This window comes from Canis lupus, chromosome 14 (genome assembly GCF_011100685.1).
Source record: "Canis lupus familiaris isolate Mischka breed German Shepherd chromosome 14, alternate assembly UU_Cfam_GSD_1.0, whole genome shotgun sequence".
Classification (NCBI taxonomy): domain Eukaryota; kingdom Metazoa; phylum Chordata; class Mammalia; order Carnivora; family Canidae; genus Canis; species Canis lupus.
Window position 1 is genome coordinate 33,001,935 of NC_049235.1, and position 21,681 is coordinate 33,023,615.

Sequence of the window (21,681 nt, forward strand, 5' to 3'; positions counted from 1 at the left end):
AAAGAAAAATATTCTCAGGTTTATTTGGATTACATTGTCTCAGTACAAAGTGTACTTGTGAAAGTTTTAGGATTCCCATCAAAAAAGCTTATTTACCTTTCCCCCACCATTTTCTAAGTGTGTTAGAGAGTAATCCATTAAAAAAAGCACTTAAAGACCTCATTTTCTGCCTACTACACCAATACAATATGGAAGTGATGAGACTTGCTTCAGATTTAGTATTACTTGAGGAAGTTTGTTGCATACAAATTCATTCTGAAATTGATGTCCAGAAACTAGACATCAGAAGGTACTGAAGTAGAGTCATTAGAAATAAAAGTGTGTATTTTGCTTCTCTGTTACCACCAAGAACTATTGAATTTTGAACCCCTGAACACTCTCTTCTAGCTGCTTTCGAAATCTATTGAACAACTGAAGCAACCAGGCAGTCACCTCGAGGAAGCGGAGGAAGAGCTTCAGGGGGACCAGGCGATGCAGGAAGACAGAGCGCCCTCTAGTGGCAACAGCACTAGGAGCGACAGCAGTGCTTGTGTGGATGACACACTGGGACAAGTTGGGGCTGTGAAGGTCAAGGAGGAACCAGTGGACAGTGATGAAGATGCTCAGATCCAGGAAATGGAATCTGGGGAGCAGGCTGCTTTTATGCAACAGGTAATAGGCAAAGATTTAGCTCCAGGATTTGTAATTAAAGTCATTATCTGAATATGAAATGCATTGCAGGTTTTGGTAAATGGATATTATTTCCTATCTGTTTATATTTCTGAATGATTTGATTTTAGTGTTTAAGGATTCAACTTATTGCAGATATATCTATATAGAGATTTCTCTATATATTGATTTCTATATAGATATCAAGGTTTCATTGAAACTCCACTGGTAAGGAAATACTTGTGACACTAAAATTATACTACATAAGTATACAAGTAATGAATAGGCTTTAAATTCATCCCAAAGCCTGTCACACCAGTTACTTCTAAGGAAAACGAACTCACTGTTATTTTTAGTTTATCTGTTGAGATCAGTGACTGCTGGATATACTCACCCAGTCTGATCAATGAAACATTCTATTAGTTCTTGATTTTTTTTGATATGTAGAATTCAATTTTCACATTGTTGTACATAATGTATCATACTATAGTCTTGAACACTGTTAAAAGTAGTCTGCCCTTTCCTTCCTCTCTCTTTTTTGTTAAGTTAAATGTTCTGGTTACCATGCCAATAGTCCTTAGGTTATTGTATAGATTGCAATTGAAAATATTAGGATAGAGGTGGTTTTAAATATATAGATTGCAAAGTACAGCACTATTTTAACTATTACATTATGTCTCACCTAGCACTGCTCATTTTACTTTTATCTTGTGTTATTTGATGACATTGTCTATCAAAAAAGATCAAATGAAACCAATGCAAATAGCGGCAAGAAATAATGTGCAGCATTATGGTTCAACCAGATACTATATTGTATCTACAGTTGTAGAAAACACAGTGAAGGTATGAAGATTATCTGATACGAAGTCACAATCATGTTTAAAAGAAGAAGGTGTATCATATTTTATAATCACATCACTAGGATCTCTTAGGTAGAATTCCATAAGGACTTGGCATATACCATACCATTTTGGCAAATACAAATTTAGGAAAGTTATGCTTAACAACAGAATCTCCTTGTATATAACACACCTTCAGAAGGACTGTGTCCTTTGATGCTATGAAATACAAACAACTTTGAAGGCAACAGAAGACTCTGTTTATTCAAGTCCGTTCTTTGTCAGGTTCCTGCTGTTCTCCTACAGAAAACTGATTCTATGAGGCTGAACAGGAAATGCCTTGTGGAAACAGGAAGTCTAAGTGATTCATGTAATGAGGAATGTAGGGGGAGAAAAAACGGAGGATAGTGTTTTACTCTTTCTGTTTTTAAAGGGCACTCTATGAATTGATTTATTGTCTAAGAAAATAACACCACAAGTAGGGAAATTGTTAAGGAAGCTTTTCACTCTGGAACATTTCCTTCATACTCCCTTTTGATATGTTTACCTTGTTTTATAGGTTTACTTTTGTTAAGCTAGTTAAAGATTCGTTGTATTAAGACCCCTTTAAAATGGATCATCCAAATTGACCTAGAATCTTTGTGAGGTTTTTTTTCTATTAAAATATTTATATTTCTAAATCCAAGGTATTTTAAGGTGTAGTATCCTGTTTCAAAGGAGATATAACGATTTTGCCAAATGTAGACATTGTAACCACTGTATGTTATTGGCACGTGTTGTTTACATTTTGCTGTGACATTTAAAATATTTCTTAAAAAAAAGGTCACTGCTAAAGATACATTATCCTTTTTTAAAAAGTCTCCATTCAAATTAAATTAACATAACTAGAAGTTAGAAAGTTTAAAACTTTTCCATATAATGAAAGTCCTTCTGATAATTTGACAAATAGCTATAGTAGGCAACTTTTCCTATTACCAACATATTTTGGTTAGTATATTCCTTAAGATTAAAATGACTTTTTGTCAGTTGTTTTGCATTAAAAATATGGCATTCCTAAGATAAAATTGTATATTTTTTCCATCTCATAAATATTCATTTTCTTTTAAGTTTTTTTTTTTCAATCTCATAAAAAAAGGGATAGTGCATCTTTTAAAATACATTTTATTTGGGGAGGAACATGTGGCTGAGCAGACTTTTGTATAATATTACTTCAAAGATATGTAATCACAAACAAAAAAAACCTATTTTTTATAATGTCATTTGAGAGAGCTTCATCAGTACAGTTGGTGGACATTAATTGTTTGAATTTGATAGTCTTTGAATTTAATCAAGAAACTACCTGGAACCAGTGAAAAAGAAAGCTGGACTTAATTCATCTTAGAATTAATTGATAAATGTCTCTTTTAAAATCTACTGTATTTATTATAATTTACACCCTTGAAGGTGATCTCTTGTTTTGTGTTGTAAATATATTGTTTGTATGCTTCCTTCTTGCCTTCTGTTATAAGTCTCTTCCTTTCTCAAATAAAGTTTTTTTTAAAAGATCCCCTTTCATACATTTGGCTTTGTGTAAACTTGATATACTTAATCGGATCTGAAGCTCATGCGCTAGGTCTCATATACCAAAATATATTGCCATTCGTTGTTGAAACAAGAAAATGAAGATATTTTGAGCCGTTATTTCTCATACCATTAAAAATAATAAACCCAACAATGATTTAAACTATTTATGTCAGCCATTATCAAATAGCAGACGTGTAAAATTTGCTGCCTTTTCCTTTTCCCAGCGTGGCCTCTTTTTCATAATATGTTATCATGTTTGATGTCAACTTCCAAATATAAAATCTTATATAAATAAATGTTAATTCTTAACTTTGCTCAACTTAAAAAATCATTTTAAAAAGGTTAACATAATCCCTCCAATGTAACAAGCACTCAATAAATATCGAAATAAATATCAAAATATTACAGTGACAGACTGACCTACAAGTATAAAGTAACAGTACATAAATGTAAAGAGAAAAAAAACTAATTAAATGACCTCCCTTTTATGGAAACAATTATTATAATACTAGTGTAAGGAACAAGGAGCATGGCTCAGGTAAAGGAAACATAGACATCTATGCACCGTGACATACCTAGCTCTTCCTCGCAAACCTTAAATCAGTCAGTACTTCATAATGTGTCACTGTGTTTTTGTTCCCATAATCTAAACTTTAATAATATCCTACAAATTAAAATTATCCTAAGTCACAACAATATTGCATTAGATTATTAAGAATTCTGGAGCTGGGATCCCTGGGTGGCACAGCGGTTTAGCGCCTGCCTTTGGCCCGGGGCGTGATCCTGGAGACCCGGGATCGAATCCCACGTCGGGCTCCCGGTGCATGGAGCCTGCTTCTCCCTCTGCCTATGTCTCTGCTTCTCTCTCTCTCTCTATGTGTGACTATCATAAATAAATAAAAATTTAAAAAAAAAAAAAAAAAAAAAAAAAAAAAAAAAAGAATTCTGGAGCTAATATCATTGACTATTACAAAATGGATTATCATTCCACAATGCCATAAGCCTGATAATTTGGTCAGAATTGTGGGAATACCATTAGTTATAATTTCCCAAGAATTGCCTTTGGACTCTTATAAAATTGAGTAACTTGGTACCAGATCCTCAAAAAAGAGTTGGAGGAACCAATTAGATAATGGTTTTATACTGTATATCTGATTTTTGAAGTGTAAAGTGGATGTTTCAATAAAAAGTATCAATCTCATGTTAAAAACTTTTTCTTCAGGAAAATAATTTTTGTCAGGACTTGGAATAAATAAACATTAGATTTCCTAGTCTGGCAGTAAAAATCCACCTTCTCATTGGTGAAAGTGGCTGCTGAAATGGAGACTGGTTGCTTTTCATAAATCTGAAAAGGATTGTTTTTAAGAAATTTTTACTTTGCTTTATACTTTTTTTTTTCTCTAAAGGATGTTAAAAATGAATTCAGACACTAACCATTTTTTTTTTTTTAAACTTAGTACTCAACAGATGTTTAGGTCAACAACAGTATTTTTTTTTATTTGGCATTTCCTTTGTGATTTTTTTTCAATAATGGAAGCACAGAATTGTGGGTATACAATTGTGAATTAACAATGATAAATAATCAAGGTCTACAAATTATAATCAATTATAATCAAGAACTTGAAGATGTAAGAGGAGGAATCTGAGAGGTAGATTACCATTCCTTTTAATATTGATAATCCCTCCATCTGGGTTTTAAAAGTATGGGAGAGCAATCAAAGGATTCTGGCAAATAAAACAAGATACTGGGAATGTGACTTTTTAGAACTTCTCTATTAGGATTTGAAAGGTTTTCTACTCTAATTTTATAATACCTTAAGGCTTATAAACTGTAAGCTTTAGACAGTATAACCTTTGGGGACCATCTTGATTTACAAAAAGATTTTGAGTTTTAACTATTGCAAACATACATGTCTAGCAATTCATTTAGTCCTCACAACAACCTTATGGGGTAGATATTATTGTCTCCTACAGATAAGGGCACTGGGGCACAAGAAGTTAAGTAAAGTTAAAGTCGCCCAATTAGTGACAGTCTAGCTTTAATTTGAACCCAGTTACTCTGACATCAGCATCTTTGTTCTCTTTACTACCACACTACATTTATGCAACAATTCTTTTCACATGTCCAGGTTTATTAAATCAGAAGTTTGTTTGTTACTCCCATCCCTCTCTCTCTCTCTCTATTCCTCCCCCCGCCATCACTATTTCCAAATTGTTTTGAATCAATTTTCTCTTAATCATTGCCATGAAGTAGATTAGGGCTCTTCTTTCGTCTAATGCATACATGAGAATCATCCTTGGACACATATGAACCATTTTGAATCATTAAAGTTTGAGAATTTCTTTATTTCTGAACAGAGCCAGTCTTAGAATGAGGCAAAACAGAATGCCTGCACTTGGAGTTAACTATTTTGGGGGAGAGAAGGAGAAAAAATTTCAACTAGCTAACAACTCCCCTTTGCCACTTACCGTCCTTCCCCAACCAAAGCCAAAAACTTGATTTCTAAGCAGTTAGGACCTTGCCTTTCAAACCCTTTTGACCTATCAAGGAAGCACTTGATAATCGTTCTGACCTAAAATAGTCTGTATAAAATGCCGGGAAAAGGAAAAATAGAGACATTTGTCTTAAATTCTTATCTTCCTAGGTGATTTTTCACTTGAAAGATGTATAAAAATCCTCTTGAGGGAGTTGTTGGCAATTCAGATTCTGACTGCATCTCCTAGAGGTTCTGATTCTGTTATCCTGACTGAGAGCCCAGGAGTCTACATTTTTCAAGCCCTTTGGGAAGAGTCTGGTTTGGAGATAATGTTCTGGAGCTGTCCAGGGGCCCTAAACCACTTCCTGAAGCATGGCCTGCCTTTTAATAGCTTTTACCTAAGCTCCTTGGACTCTTCATTCATAGTTTCTAAAATAGATGATCTCTTATTTCTTGTATATTGTTCTGTTTCATCTGCCTTTTAATTCAGCTATAGGTTATTCTCACTATATTTACTGCTGTTACTGCTGTGATAATATCTGTCCTTTTGTTTTATTTCTCTCTTCTAATTTACACAATTGCTTAGCCTATTTATAGAGTATTTATTCACCAAGACTTGGCAAGTTATTTTTCTTCAGAAGTTCCAAGCTATTTGTTGCACATTGTTTTTTGTTCTTGTGTTTTTATTGAGATAAAATTTGTATAACATAAACTTTATCATTTTACCCATTTTAAAGTATATAATTCAGTGGGTTTTGGTATATTCATGATGTTGTACCACCATCACTACTATCTAATTCCAGAGTATCTTCATCAACTCAAAGAATTCCTGTACCAATTAAGCAATCGCTCCTCATTCTCCCGTCCCTCCAACCCCTGGCAACCACTGGCAACTATTTTGTATCTCTATGAATTTGCCTATTGTGGACATTCCATATAAATGAAATCATATATTATGTGGCCTTTTGTATGTCTGCGTAATGTTTTCAAGATTCATGTGTCAGTCCTACACCCATGTTTCCTTCTGAGAGGTTTAATTTTAGCACTTACTTTTAGTTCTTTGATCTGTTTTCCAGTTATATATACTTTAAAAAATATTCTTCCATTTGAGTTATTTTTAAAGAGATGGGAACTTAATGATTGTTGGGCTCCATTTTCTCATGCATCACCTCTGTTTTCCTTATTTCTAGTTGATCTTGGTCTTGCTTTTCTGCCATTCCTGTGGCTATCTCTTGTTACTTCTTGGTTTTTGAGGTTGTCCCTTTTCTTTTTCTTCCCAATGAACCACTTAAATGCTACAATCTTGCTGTTGATTGTATCTAATATAAACTGAAGCAAACATTAAGTTTGTCTTTCCTTTAAGAAATGCCTTTTCTCTGGTGACCTTTAAAAACTAAACCAGAGTTATTTTTTCTTCATTTATATGACAGAATTCTGTCCTGGTTAGTCATTTTTACTCATGTCTACTTTGCACTTAAATTTTATGTTGAACCCATGTTTGCAACTTAGTTTGATCTTTGTGCCTCTGTTGACAGAATTTCTGCAAAGACCCCTGTATTTGTACTGTCCAAGCTGGTAGCCACGTGTATCAACTGAGAATTTAAAATGTGACTCGTGAGTTGAGATATGCTTCCAGTGTATACTGCATACTAGATTTCTTTAAAAAAATTTTTTAAATTGGAGTTCGATTTGCCAATGTATAGCATAACACCCAGTGCTCATCCCAAGTGCCCCCCTCAGTGCCCGTCACCCAGTCATCCCAACCCCCCACCCACTTCCCCTTCCACTACCCCTTGTTCATTTCCCAGAGTTAGGTGTCTCTCATGTTTTGTCACCCTCACTGATATTTTCACTCACTTTCTCTCCTTTCCCTTTATTCCCTTTCACTAATTTTTATATTCCCCAAATGAATGAGACCATATAGTGTTTGTCCTTTTCCGATTGACTTACTTCACTCAATATAATACCCTCCAGTTCCATCCACGTCGAAGCAAATGGTGGGTGTTGGTCATTTCCAATGGCTGAGTAATATTCCATTGTATACAGATTTCAAAGCCATAGTATCAAAAATATATTAATATCTTAAGTGATGATAATGTATTTCATTACATCCTGAAATAATATTCTAAACATATTAGTTTGTGTAACAGTATTAAAGTTAATATTACCTGTTTTCTTTTACTTTCTCAATGTGGCTATTAGAAAATGTAAGATTATACGTATCCCTTGGCATTTATGGCTTACATTATATTTGCTATAGAAATGCTATTTCTATAGAATGCTGCTTTAGCTCATCTTCCTCTCATTTTATATTATCTGAACAGATTTCACTACATAGTTTTAGAAATCGGTGAGCTATCAAACCTGAACAAATTAATATTTGCTCATGCCAGAATATTTCTATTGCTTTTCTCAGTCTAACATAGACACATAAAATGTTAGTGGTTAGTGTTAGAGGGATATACACATCTTAATGGTTTAAGGGTTTAATGATCTCTTTTTTTCTTCACCTTAAGGACAACTTGAAGTCTATCAAGTGTTTTATTAATACTTACCAGCTGCAAAGACAATTCACTGGTTTCTCCACTCTCGTCTCAAAGGTTTTTAATTCACTATCTGTAAAATGTGCTGTTTTATCCGGCTTTTCCACTTCTGTTGATGTAACCACCCTTTAGACACTGGGCAGATTATCATGAAATCACCTCTGATTATTTCCTCTCTTTTATTTCTTATAGGCAATTGCTACTCCTGTTTCCATTTTCCAGGCCATCATATCTCTTTCTCTTTGGCTCTGCTTTCCCTGGTCAATACCTTAATTAATAATGAAACACACTCATTCTTTTATTAATGCAGTAGCCTTCTTCCATATCAGTGTGATCTCTCTACTAATTGGTTAACTTACTGTAAAATACCCAGTTTTCACATTCTCTATAAAATAACCTATAATATCTACCTAATTGTTTTATCTAAATGGTGTCATGGAGTTTCTGCCCTCGTAATTCAGCCTTTATACTCAGACCAAGCACTCATCCCTCCAAGTCTGACTGAATCGCCTAACCATGCACAGCAAATTCCCAGCTTGGGCTCCAAGCCCATGAATTTCTTTTCTTTTCTTTTCTTTTCTTTTCTTTTCTTTTCTTTTCTTTTCTTTTCTTTTCTTTTCTTTTCTTTTCTTTTCTTTTCTTTCTTTTCTTTTCTTTTCTTTCTTTTCTTTTCTTTTCTTTTCTTTCTTTTCTTTTTTTTTTTTTTTCATGAATTTCACCAAACTTTTTTTCCCTATCTGGAAAACCTTTAACTCCCTTTTTAAAAAAACCTACTTTGCTTTTCTCCTTTATGCCATCTCTGATTTTTCCAACTCATCCTAACTCTTTAGTCAACTTGGAATTTGTTCTGTATAACTTACTGTATAATTTTTCTTTCATTATTACCTGTATGTCATGTCTTTTTGCCTTTTGAAGTCATTGGAAATATAGTGTTCCTAGCACCCCACATAGAACCCATAAAGTGCTCAATTAAACTTCATTTGAATGGGTTTTATTTTACATTTCTCTTTTACAGATTTCTTAATGCCTAAAGGACATTTTCTTTCATATTATGATTTCAAGCTCACTTTTGTTTTCTGTGTGAAATGGTGAATCATTTTTTACCTGTTGAACTATTTATTGTGTCAAATGTCCACATTAGTAATATATTTTTTACACTGGCTCTAGTGATATTAGTTACTATTTAATTTTTATTTTCAGCCAGGGGTTAATGATGGAATTTTTTTTTTAGTGAGTTTATTATTTGATATTCCCTAAACTGAAACGATTTGTCATAATTTATATTCTATATGAATGTAGTACTGGACACATTTTTTTTCAATTTTTTTTTTTTAATTTTATTTCTTTTATAGTGGCTGCCTGTGCAAGCAGGGCAGGGCAGAGGTGGGGAGGGGCAGAGAGATAGGGAGGGGAAGGAGAGAAGCTGACTCCCAGCTGAGCAGAGCCCTGCCACTCCCCTTAGGACTCACTCTTATGATCCTGAGATCACGAACTCAGCTGAAATCAAGAGTGGGAGGCTTAATGGACTGAGCCACCAAGGAGCCCTGGGACACATTTTAAGATAAAAATACAGGATATCACGAAGTGCCTGAGTGACTCAGTCAGTGAAGCCTCTGACTCTTGGTTTTGGCTCAGGTCGGGATTGCCTGGGTCCTCCCATCCAGCCCCGCCTCAGGCTTCTGGCTTGTAGGAAGTCTCCCTGAATACTGACTCCTTAAAGATTGTCTCCCTCTGCCCCTCCCCCCATTTACACACACACTTGTGTATACACGGGCATGTTCTCTCTCTCTCGAATAGATAAATCTTTTAAAAAATACAGTATATCAGATAATTTTTATGGTCTTTATAGTACTAATTTTTCTATATCCATGTATTCTACAGATAGCTTTTGAGAGGTAGAGTTTGGAAAGAAGAAAAAAGGATGCATATTCATCTTAGAGGCTAATAAATCAACTTCATCTTTATACATATTTAAATAAAGAAAAGTATTACTGAACATCGATAAGTTGTTTGTTTTAAAGATTTCATTTAATCATGAGAGACACAGAGAGAGGCAGAGACACAGGCAAAAGGAGAAGCAGGCTCCATGCAGGAAGCCCAACGTGGGACTCGATTCCGGGTCTCCAGGATGACGCCCTGGGCTGAAGGCGGTGCTAAACCCCTGAGCCACCCTGGCTGCCCAAGAACTGCCTTTTAGACAGAACTGCTGAGCAGTTACAAAGCTGATGCAATAGTCACACCACAGGAGTGGCAACTTCATCATCTACCGTCAGGTCCACCTGGAGCAAATTATTTAATTGTGCCAAGCCTCAGTTTACACATTTATTAAATGTGATGAACACTGTAATCTTTTTGTTGGGGTATTGGGAAGCCTAAATGGACTAGTCTATATAAATAACATAATAGATGGTAGCAAAATTGGTACAGAGTAAAAATCAGCTATTGCTATTAATGCCATTATTAATGTAGCATCACTAAGAACTTGGAACTTTAGTAACTTTCTTCTTAGTAGGAACCTCACACTCAGTTTAACTTTTTGATAGTGAATAACTTTCTCATCAGTAAGTTAAAAAACCCTAAAGCAGTGCTTCCCCACCTTGTTCATGTTCCAGCACACACAAAAAAGGTGATATATATACAGTCCCCGTTACTGCAGGGGGCAGTTCTGAACTTACTCAGCTGTAACCCTTTCATGATTTGTGGGGGAATTCCCAGGTTGGGATCTTCTTTGCGAGACTGAGTACATCCCCCTTCTCAGCTCCCTTTCCTTCCACCTCCTTTAGTGACCATTAAGAGGACCCCAAGAGGTTTGTTGTTGTTGTTGTTGTTGTTTTTTAAACAGATTTCAACTAAGGATTCATCAAATTTAAAACAACACCAGGTAGGAATGACCTTCAATCCAAAAGACGTATTAAGAAAATATACTGGGATGCCTGGGTGGCTCAGTGGTTGGACTTCTGCCTTTGGTTCAGGGCGTGATCTCAGGGTCTCAGGATTGAGTCCCATGTCGGTCTCCTTGCATGGAGCCTGCTTCTCCTCTCTCTGCCTCTCTGTTTCTCATGAATAAGTAAATAAAATCTTAAAAAAAGAAAGAAAATATATTGACCAGGGAGACAGTCTTCTCATTAGCTGTTTGTGGCCAGCTCTCTTCTTGGGCTAATTCCCACCCCATTATCAGCACCAAAGCCGGCAATTGGGAAGCTCAACTCAGAAAAATTGGCCTTCCCTAGAAGCCTACAAGGGATTCTCTGGTTACATTTGCATTGGGCTCTGCCTTCCTTGGAGTCAGGAGGGAAAAAAAAGTACTAAACTTTTCTGTCTTTGCTTTTTAACAAATGCTCTGAGAATCTTTTTTTGGGTGGGAGGATTTTTTTCTACTCTCTGCAGTTGGGTGAATGTTAAACTTGTTCCATCTGGGAACAAGAAATCCTGCATTGATGCCTCCATCTTAGTAAATTGCTCCCTTGTTTTGAATAGATATCATTCCTCTCTTTTTTACCTCCATTTAACATGATAAAAACTAAGCTTACTCTACACTATTTTTTAGCATCTTAGCTATGTTTTGGTCATGACGGTAATGTATCAAATCCCTCTTTATTTATACTTTGCCAATCAAAGTAAATTTGACATTCAGTTTTCTGGTACATATTTTAAATGCTTTGATTTTTTGCTTGAATCATCTGACAAACTCATGAAAATATTCAACTTGATTCTCTTTTTTAAAAATATTCTTTGCTTCGTAGATTTCAAGTATCACTCTATATTGTATGCCTTTATAGATGTATACTGGTTAGTTGTATCTCAATATAATTTTCTTCTAAATATAGAAGCAGATGAAAAAAAATTTTTTCCCCAAGAGGCTCTCCTAGGGATTCAAAAAATCCAATTCCTAATGTCCTGGGGTTTCTCTTTCCATGATAATTTGAATTAAAATGTTGAGTTAAATGAATTAAAATGAGGGTTTTATTTTGGTTGCTTTAGCTCTCTAAATCTTATTCATTTTTTAATCTACTCTTTTGAAAAGTATATACAAAAATCCACTCATTATATGTGTACAGTGTGATGAATTTTGACAAATGTGTACATCACAATCTAGATATAGAATATTTATATCACTTCAAAGAGTTCCCTCCTGCTGCTTCTTAATCAAGCCCCCACCCTCCACTCAGCCCCAGGCAATCATTCATCTATATCCTGTCACTGTGCATTAGTTTTGATTTTTCTACAATGTCATATAAATAAATTGTTTGAAATGAATCCATTATATTTTCTCTCTGGATTTTTTTCCAATAAGAAATTGCTTCTAGGTCCATACATGTGTATATCAGTAATAATGGACTTGTCTTATGGCCAAATAGCATCCCATTAAATGGATATGTCACAATGTGCTTGTGTATTCTTCTATTGATGGAAATTAAGGTAATTTTCAGGTGTGGGTGATTAAGAATATAGCTGCTGTGAATACTCTATACAAATCTTTGTAGTTATTTGTCTTTATTTCTTTTGGGTGGATACCTACAAGTGGAATTGTTGAGTTGTGAGCTGTTTAACTTTATAAGAAACTGCCAAATTACTTTTGATTATTATTTTACATTCTCATCAGCAAAGTATGAGAGTGTTCCTATTACTAACACTTGGTACTATCAGATTTTTTTTTTAATGATATGCACTCTAGTGGATGTGTAATGGAATTTCATTGTGGTTTTATTTTGTGTTTTTTTGATGTGTAATGATGTTACACATCTTTTCATGTGCTTACTGGCCATTTGTAGAAGTTCTTTGGTAAACTGTTGATTCAACTATGTTGCAGGTTTTTTTTTTTTTATTGGAGAGTCTGTCCTTTTATTATTTTATTAACCAATAAAAAAAGAAGCATATATTCTAGATACAATCCATTTCTAGGTATATATGTCGTAAATATTTTCAACCAACCTATAGCTTGCTTTTTATTTTCAAGAGCAGAAATGTTTTAATTTTGATGTGTCCCGTTCTATCAATTTTTTCTTCTCTGGTTAATCCTTTAATGTCTTATCTAAGAAACATTTGCTTCTGTGTTTTCTTTTTCTAGTTTATTTTTTTTACAATTAAAGCAAAGAGCCATTTTGAGTCATACAGTTTTATGTATTCTGTGAAGAAAGGCTGAGGTTCATTATTTTATATAGGTGTCTTAAATTTTTCAGAACCAGGTTTTGAAAAGATTACTCTTGTTCCTTTGAATTATTTTGATTACTTTGTTAGAAACCAATTAAACATATATGTGTGAGCAAATTTTTGAACTCTTTCTCTTATTCCATTGATCTATATGTCTAACTTTACAACAATACCACAGGACCTAGGTTACTATTGCTTTATAGAAAGTCTTAAAATCAGGTAGTATGTTTTTCATCTGCTTGTTTTTAAGATGATCTTGTTGTCATTGGTTTTAAGCAACTTGATTATGATTTGGCTTTGACTTAAAGCAGGTCTTTCTTTCTTTCTTTCTTTCTTTCTTTCTTTCTTTCTTTCTTCTTTCTTTCTCATTCTCTCTCTTTCTTTCTTTCTTTCTTTTTTTCTTTCTTCTACTTTGGTTCACTGAGCTTTATGTGTCTGTAGGGTTTTGTACTTTTTAAATTTTTGGAATGTGTGAGATATTGTTTCTTTTAATATTCATTCTTCTTTTCTTTTGGGACTCCAATTACACCTAGAGTAGATGGCTTGATATCATCTCACCTCTCTATAAGTCTCTACATTTTCTCTTATTTTTTCTCTTTGTATTTCAGTTTGTGGAGTTTCTATTGCCATACTCATCTTTTCTTCTAGTGGATAAACTTCGTTTACTCACATCCAACAAATTCTTTAAAATAGTGTATTTTTCAGAGACTTCATTTAGTTTTCTTTTTTTTTTTTTATTTATTTATTTATGATAGTCACAGAGAGAGAGAGAGAGAGAGGCAGAGACACAGGCAGAGGGAGAAGCAGGCTCCATGCACTGGGAGCCCGACGTGGGATTCGATCCCGGGTCTCCAGGATCGTGCCCTGGGCCAAAGGCAGACGCCGAACCGCTGCGCCACCCAGGGATCCCCTCATTTAGTTTTCTTATGTATTTTCTATTTATATCCTCCTTGTATTCATGTTTCCCTTCAAATCTTTAGACATGTTTATAATATTCATTTTAAAACCCTTTATTGCTACTACTGTCTCTGCCATTTCTGTGTGTGCGACTACTGCTTAATTTTCTTCTTGAACATGGTTCTTGTTTTTCATTAGGTGCCAGACAATTTAAATTTGTTGTCTTTCTTAAAGAATATCAAGGGCAGCCCGGGTGGCTCAGAGGTTTAGCACCACCTTCGGCCCAGGGTGTGACCCAAGAGTCCTGGGATCAAGTCCTGCATCGGGCTCCCTGCATGGAGCCTGCTTCTCCCTCTGTCTGTATCTCTGCCTCTCTCTCTCTCTCTCTGTGTCTCTCATGAATAAATAAATAAAATCTTAAAAAAAAAAGAATATCAATCACTTGAAGCTTCCAAGACTTGATTTTAAGTTTCATTAGGGCAGGTCTATAGTTGCCCTCTCAACGTATTGTTTTTTGTTTTTTTTTTTTTCTCTCACAAATTTGTATGCTCTCTAGGCATCTATTGAATGTCTTGTATGTTCCTGAACGACCTCAGGAAGTTATTAATCTTAGGCCAGGGCCCTGTGGCAAGGATGAGGATGCAGAAGGGAGCATGAGATTCATGAAAGGTGTGAAGAGATAAATACAGCTTTCTGAGAGGGAAGGGGAGGTGGGAGGGAGGAGCTGGTTCAACTCACTCCTAGGCCTGGTTTCAGTTTAGATGCTGGTCATCTACTGGCTCCTACCAATTTCTATGTTCTATGTGGCTTGACTGTTTTCTTCTAGGCTTTGAATTTCTTGGATTTTGGTCATCTTCATATTCAAATATGAATTTTGAAGGCAGACATGGAGGAATTTCTGAGTAACACAGAATTGCCATGAATTGAGTGTGTTTTTGTAGTTAAAGATTATGCTATCATTTTATTAGCTCATGGTTTATCAATTCAGTCAACTCTTTAATTAGTCTAATGAAAATTCAAGTATGAAAGGCATAAATAATGGAATATTTATTACATCTGCATACTGGCTACCATAAATGTAATCTTTACCAAAAAATTGAGTGCCATTTACAGTTTGTATACTGTATTATGTATTCCATGTTTCTGTTTAAACAGATAAGCCATGCTCTGCACTGATTCTGAATTTTCTATGTCACTAAGTTAAAATTACCTTGCAATATTCTAATCCAGGATCCTTGTGAAGCAGCTTCCTTGCTTTTCTTTTATCATCACAGTGCTTCTTTATCTAGGATGACAAGCAGATATCAAAACTAATGAAACCCATGATTGATAAAAATGAGTAGCACCTTCCAACCCAGGGAAATTCTGGAAACATGGAAATATAGATGTGTCTTGAACCAAAGCTAGAACTGCAATGGCAAACTTAGAGAAAAATGTTATTGGGTAAGGAACTGGAGGGTGAAGGGGGGAAGAGTTTTCTCAAGAGTTTCAAAGGCTTTATGCTTTTTTTCAATTGATCTCATAAGTTACAGTAGGGTAATGGGGAGGGAGACTATAACAGTGGGAGAAAATAAACAATAGATTTTAACTTTGATTCAGAAGTATTGAGATTTTGATTGACTTAGTGTAGAAATGTGTCCTTAAAGCAATCAGAATATTGGCTTAAATGAAAGTGTTGGTAAACCTTGGTGGATGTGGCAGGAGATGTGCATATATGTGTGTGTGTGTGTGTGTGTGTGTGTGTGTGTGTGTGTGTCTTTTTCATCTTCTTTAATTACCATGGGCTTTTGGATGGCTCCTAAAGTCAATTAGGAAGTTCTTAGATATTTAGCATTAAAATCCAGGCCAGGGAAGTATATGTGAATATTCAACTTCTGATTCTTGGATGGTGTGTTGATACTGTATATTTTTTAATGGTTACATTTTTCCTTGAGTAGTATAAAAGATTTACTGTTACAGTTTGTGTGTGGCCAGGCAGTGGCATATGGAAAAGCTGTTTCCTGCTATTTAATTTAATTAGCCCAATCACGTGCCAGCCTTCGGGCATGTCACTCTGGACCTCTGAGGCTCTTTGTCTGTCAAAAAGATGGACAATATCTTGGCTTTGTTTGGTTGCTCAGCATGCTGCAGATAAAACCACTGAAATTTTGACTGTTTAGCCAAATCTTTGCATTTTTACCATTTGGCTTTGATTTTCTTTTATACAAAATGATAACATTTTGGCTTTGGGAAGGTAAAAAAGAAATACTGAGTATATGAAGAAGAGCTGTTGCTCTTTGTGTTTAATATAGGCTTGAGAATATTATCTTTTTCTCATCAGAAATTTTTAGTCAGTTTGTTACCACTGTGTTAGTAGAAACTCAAAACAATTATTGAATCATTTTTACCTCAACTTAGCTGCCAAACTGTCATTTTAAATCAATCTTCCATTTTTGTTCATGTGTTTATTTAATGTGATTTTCTTTATCTTGCAAAGATCTCTAAATCTGTTAGTGAATTTACTGTTGAAAAAGAAAATATTTCATTGAATATTTTGGATATGAATATTTTAGTTTTGTTTTGTTTTCATTGAAAGGATGGTGGTTAACGCATTTAGTCACTTAAAGAATTTTTCCCGATATTTTAGACTTTCTTTCACTGTCAAAGACATTTTTAATTTTTCTTTTTTAATTGATATGTTCAAATTTTTAAAATTCTCTTTAGTCAGATTTAAGTCACTCTTACATTCCTGATACTCTTCAAGCTTTAAAGTTAATGAAGAACATTTGAAAAGAAACATTGAAAAATACATTCTACAGCTTGAGAATCTAATTTGCAACAAAACATCTACCTAAATTTCCAGGTGAATTAACAGCAATTTTTGTGAATCAAAGTGACTTGTCCAGTGTGATAAACTTATTTGAATACCCACATTTTAAAATTAGGGGTCCCAGATTTGAGATTAATTAATTTTGGACACGTGCACAGTTTAGGACTTCAAGAGGATTTGCATATGGACTTAATAATGTCCTGCAGGAGTTAAAGTCAATCATACCGAGCATCTAGTGAGTGTATACTACTGTCCTAGGTGCCAAGACACAGCCCCTAACCTCTGACATTTCCTGGCCTTTGGAGCAACCAGTGGGACCTATACTGAATAAATGACAGTCAGTCTCAAAGGAAGTATCTTTGTTCTAAAGCTAATAAATTTCTGATTTCCCAATAGATCAGGAATTTTCCAAAGAATGTTTGCATATTTCACTTTGATATAATTTGCAGATAAGATCCTTACCTTTGATTATCTTTTAATTAAAACATGTTAAGTGGTAAAAGAAAAGAAAATTAAAACCTAAATATGTAAATTCTCTTAACCAACATCATTCTTACAACATAATTTACATTCACAATACAGACCTTTATAATGATCTCATAGTTACTATGGCTGCCATCACCCATGCAAAACCTAAGTCTTGTTAGGGACTATGTGCTGCAGAGATTTTGTGTTTTGTTTAAGGGCAAGCAAACAACAGCCAAGTGAAAGCTGTGCTTTTTATCTTCTAATGTTTTTCACCATCCATTCTTCAGTGTAATTACACTTACATCATTTCCATTTTGAGATTAATTGTTATATTCTCTAGTTCTCTATGTATTTAATTTTTCATTCTTATTTTAATTACATATTTAGAGTGTGATTTTTCTGAGGGCGTACATATACCACCACACATTGATTTTTGGAATGTGGTATTCACATAAAATTCACTTTGGTGGTAACTTTTTAAGAATGAACATTTTTTTTTAATATTGAGAAACACCCTTATCTCTACAGAGAATAAAACTTAAGGCTGAAACAGTAATTTCTCATAAGCTCTCTTTTTTAGTATTGAAATTTTGTTGAAAATGTTATAAAGTACAACATGACTAAGGTTTGAAATGAAATTAGTAGTGAGGTAGGAGTTAATTCAAATAAAAAGATCTGCTTAAGATTTTTTTAAGGGAAGAATATTCATTAGAAACTTAAAAGAAGAACCTTGAATGTCGATATTGAATAGTACAGCCTGATTTCTTTTAGAAAATGTAACCTTTATAAAATTCTGATTTATTTTACAAAAAAATGATAACCCTGGTGGAGGCAAATGTGCAATTTCAAATAGATATTTCCAAAATATAAATAAATAAAAACATCTGCGTCAAGAGTAAAGAACTCATTTGACTTGTAGCAAATAATCCAAATTTATTTACATATTTGCCTAATATTTTATTGCAGGTACACTTATGAATGTGTGACTAAATTGACCAATGTCCTTCATCTATTTTTTTAAATTGTGGTTTAGCCTATATATAATCAGTAATAGTTCAGGCCAGTTCAATATGTATACTGAACAGCTACGTGAGCCTGGGACTTGAGCCAGGGAATGAGAAGACGACCATAGCATGGCAAGATAAATGAGGTAGCCATATGGACTTCTAAATTTACAGTCTCTTAGAGAAATGGACAAGTAAACAAATGGAGAAAATACAGTGTCATTTGTGCTACCATGGTAAAAATATATATAAAGCACAAAGTCTGTATAGGTCTTGATCAAAATGTTCTAGCTTGTAAGTTGCTGAACTATGATCAAAACTCACATCAACTGTCCGAGGACCATTGCCATCTGTGAGTACAACTCAAGATTTTAGCAAAGGGTTTGGCATCGTGGGCCTAGACCTCTTGAACACTGAGTATAAGGAAGATCTTGAGGTTTCCACTCTACAGGTGCAGGGCCTCTGCTGGACCTTGAATTAGTCTGAGAAAGAGCCTCCATTAACTATAATAGTTGATATCTTCATTTGTTTTATGACAATGGATAAGATTTACCAAAGACATTGATACATTTTTGGAAATTTGAGAGGGGTTTTGCATTTTTTTCACTCATTCATTAAAATGGGAGGATACTGTAGGCAGAAATCAAAATTTTAATTGTATTTCATTTATACATGTTATGAACTGCAATTACCAACATTTGAGTCAAGATACTGGGATTGAGTTTTCTTTTTCTTTTGTTAAAGATTTTATTTTATTTTTTATTTTTTCAAAGATTTTTTTAAAATTTATTTATGACAAACAGAGAGAGGGGGGCAGAAACACAGGCAGAGGGAGAGGGAGAAACAGGCTCCATACAGGGAACCCGAAGTGGGACTCGTTCCCGGGTCTCCAGGATCACACCCCAGGCCAAAGGCGGTGCTAAACCACTAGGCCACCGGGCTGTCCCAAAGATTTTATTTTTAAGTAATCTCTACACCCAATGTCAGACTTGAACTTAAAATCTTGAGATCAGGAGTAGCATGCTCTATAGACTGAGCCAACCACGTACCTTCAGGGTTGGGTTTTCTAAGTGTAAATTATGCTTTCTAAGTGTTAATATGCTTTCATTTATAGAACTTATTTATCATGGTACAGAAAAACCAAAATTTAATATATTCACTGTTTTTAAGTGTACAGCCCAGTCGTGTTAACTATATGCACATTATTATACAAAGAACTCTAGAGTTTTTCATGTTGCAAAACTGAAACTCCATACCCCTTGAACTCCCTATTTTCTCTTTATCCCAGCAGCTGATAACCACATTCTATTTTCTGTTTGTATGAGTTTGTTGTAGATAACTCACATATATGGAATCATGCAGTATTTTTCTTTGTGACTGTTTCACTCAGCATAATGTCCTCAAGTTTTATCCATGTTGTGGCATATTACAGCAGAGTTGCATTTTTAGGGCTGAGTAATATTCCATTTTTTATATAGACATATGTGATTTTTTCCCACCTTGTGGCTATTATGAATAATGCTGAAATGGACATATAATTATCCATGCAATTATGTCTTTGAGATCCTGTTTCCATATTTTGGAGATATATACAAAGAAATGAGATTGGGTCATATGATAATACTTTTTTTTTTTTTTTTGAGGAAACTCCATTTTGTTTTTTATAGTGGTTACACCAGTTTATGGTCCTACTAATAGTGCACATAGGTTCTAATTTCTCTACATCCTTGATAGCCTTTGTCACTTTCTCTTTGTTTGGACAGTGGCCATTATATTTGGTCTGAGGTGATAATTTACAGTTTTGATTTTCATTTTCCCTGATGATTAGGAATATTAAGCATCTTTGCTGTTTGTATATTTCTCTGGAGAAATGTCTATTCTTTGCCTATTTTAAAATCAGGTTATTTTGTTATTGTTGTTGAATTGTAGAAGTTCTTGGTATATTTTGAATGTTAATTCCTTATTGAATAGATGCTTCTCAAATATTTTTATCCCATTCTGTTTGTAGTTTATCTTTTTACTCTGTTGATTATTTTCTTTGCTGCATGAATATTTTTACATTTGATGTAGTTATATTCAACTATTGTTGCCTCGATTATATAACTTAAAATTTTGAAGTTCATTTTTACTCTAACATAAAAGAATAACAATCACTAACTCATGTAGATCAGAAAAAGAATCTCAATAATATTGGAAACCAAGAACTCTTCTCAAAGCTACAGTGAGTTACTGAAAGAGCCTTGATTAATCTGAAACTGATCTTTTTTAGATGATTTAAAGTTGTCTTTTGAGCTATGATTGTGATTTCCTTTGAGAAAAGCATGCAATTTTTAAGTAATATATCTCTTATCTTTAAACATAAGATCAAGGTCCTAAAAGCTGATTTGAAACACTTATTATTCAATGGCTTGAGAATCTTATTCCCTACCCCAGAAGACGGTTGGGTTTATAAAGTAATTTGATAAATAAACATATATATTTGTACACATTAACATATGTATGCATGTATATGTGTCTATGTATCATCGTGTTTATATATGTACCCCAACCTGACATGCAAAGATGAGAAATATTTGTGCTTAAAAAAAAAAAAAGAAATATTTACGCTTTTATTGACAGCATGTAGACTTATGTTGATGTCCATCTTATTTTTTTAATTTCTTTTTTTTTTACTTTTCCTTTCACATAATTTCCTTCAAAATCATAACTGGTTAAGAAAAAAAGTCTTGTTGAACGTTAAAAAAAGGGGTCAAGTGAATGCTGATTTAGCCTTTTTAAACCAAGATTGACAAACAGATTTCTACCTAAAGGCAGGGAGATGGAAGAAACACATTTTGTGCTGACAGAGCTTTTGATATTTCTAATGAGTGAAAATAATACAACTTAGTCATAAAATATATGCCCAGTATTTAAAGTTTTACAGAAAGCAATATTAAAAATAGTACAGAAGGACAAAATATTATTATTTGCAGGGATATTAGATAGTGACAGTAACAACAGTAAAAGCTAGCATGTACTAAGACTTAATTAAATGCTAAACACAATGGCCAGCAAGTTATATATATTTTATCAGTTGGTCACCATTTCTTAACTACAGATGAAGAAACGGAGGCTTCAGAGTAGCGGAACAGTTGCCTTAGGTTGACATTTAGAAAATGGCAGTTTGGATTCCAACCCCAGTCCAAATGCAGAGCCCTTGAGAGAAGACTCAGAGACTCCCAGCCAATTTGTAACAGCCAATTTGTCTGTTGTAACAGATCCTCAGATCTGACACAGACCACT

General features: G+C 34.2%; 1 protein-coding gene across 28 annotated transcripts in view; it reads left to right on the forward strand.

Moving 5' to 3' along the window:
- Positions 1-21,681, forward strand: part of HDAC9 (histone deacetylase 9) — a 911,202-nt gene that overhangs the window by 555,112 nt on the left and 334,409 nt on the right. For 20 of the 28 annotated variants that reach the window (XM_038557033.1, XM_038557034.1, XM_038557035.1 and 17 more), the window contains one exon: positions 388-651. In XM_038557033.1, the coding sequence (XP_038412961.1) occupies positions 388-651 (264 nt within the window). Of the gene's footprint in view, positions 1-387; positions 3,033-21,681 lie in introns of those variants that run through there. The other 8 variants (XM_038557051.1, XM_038557048.1, XM_038557052.1 and 5 more) reach the window with 1 other exon arrangement.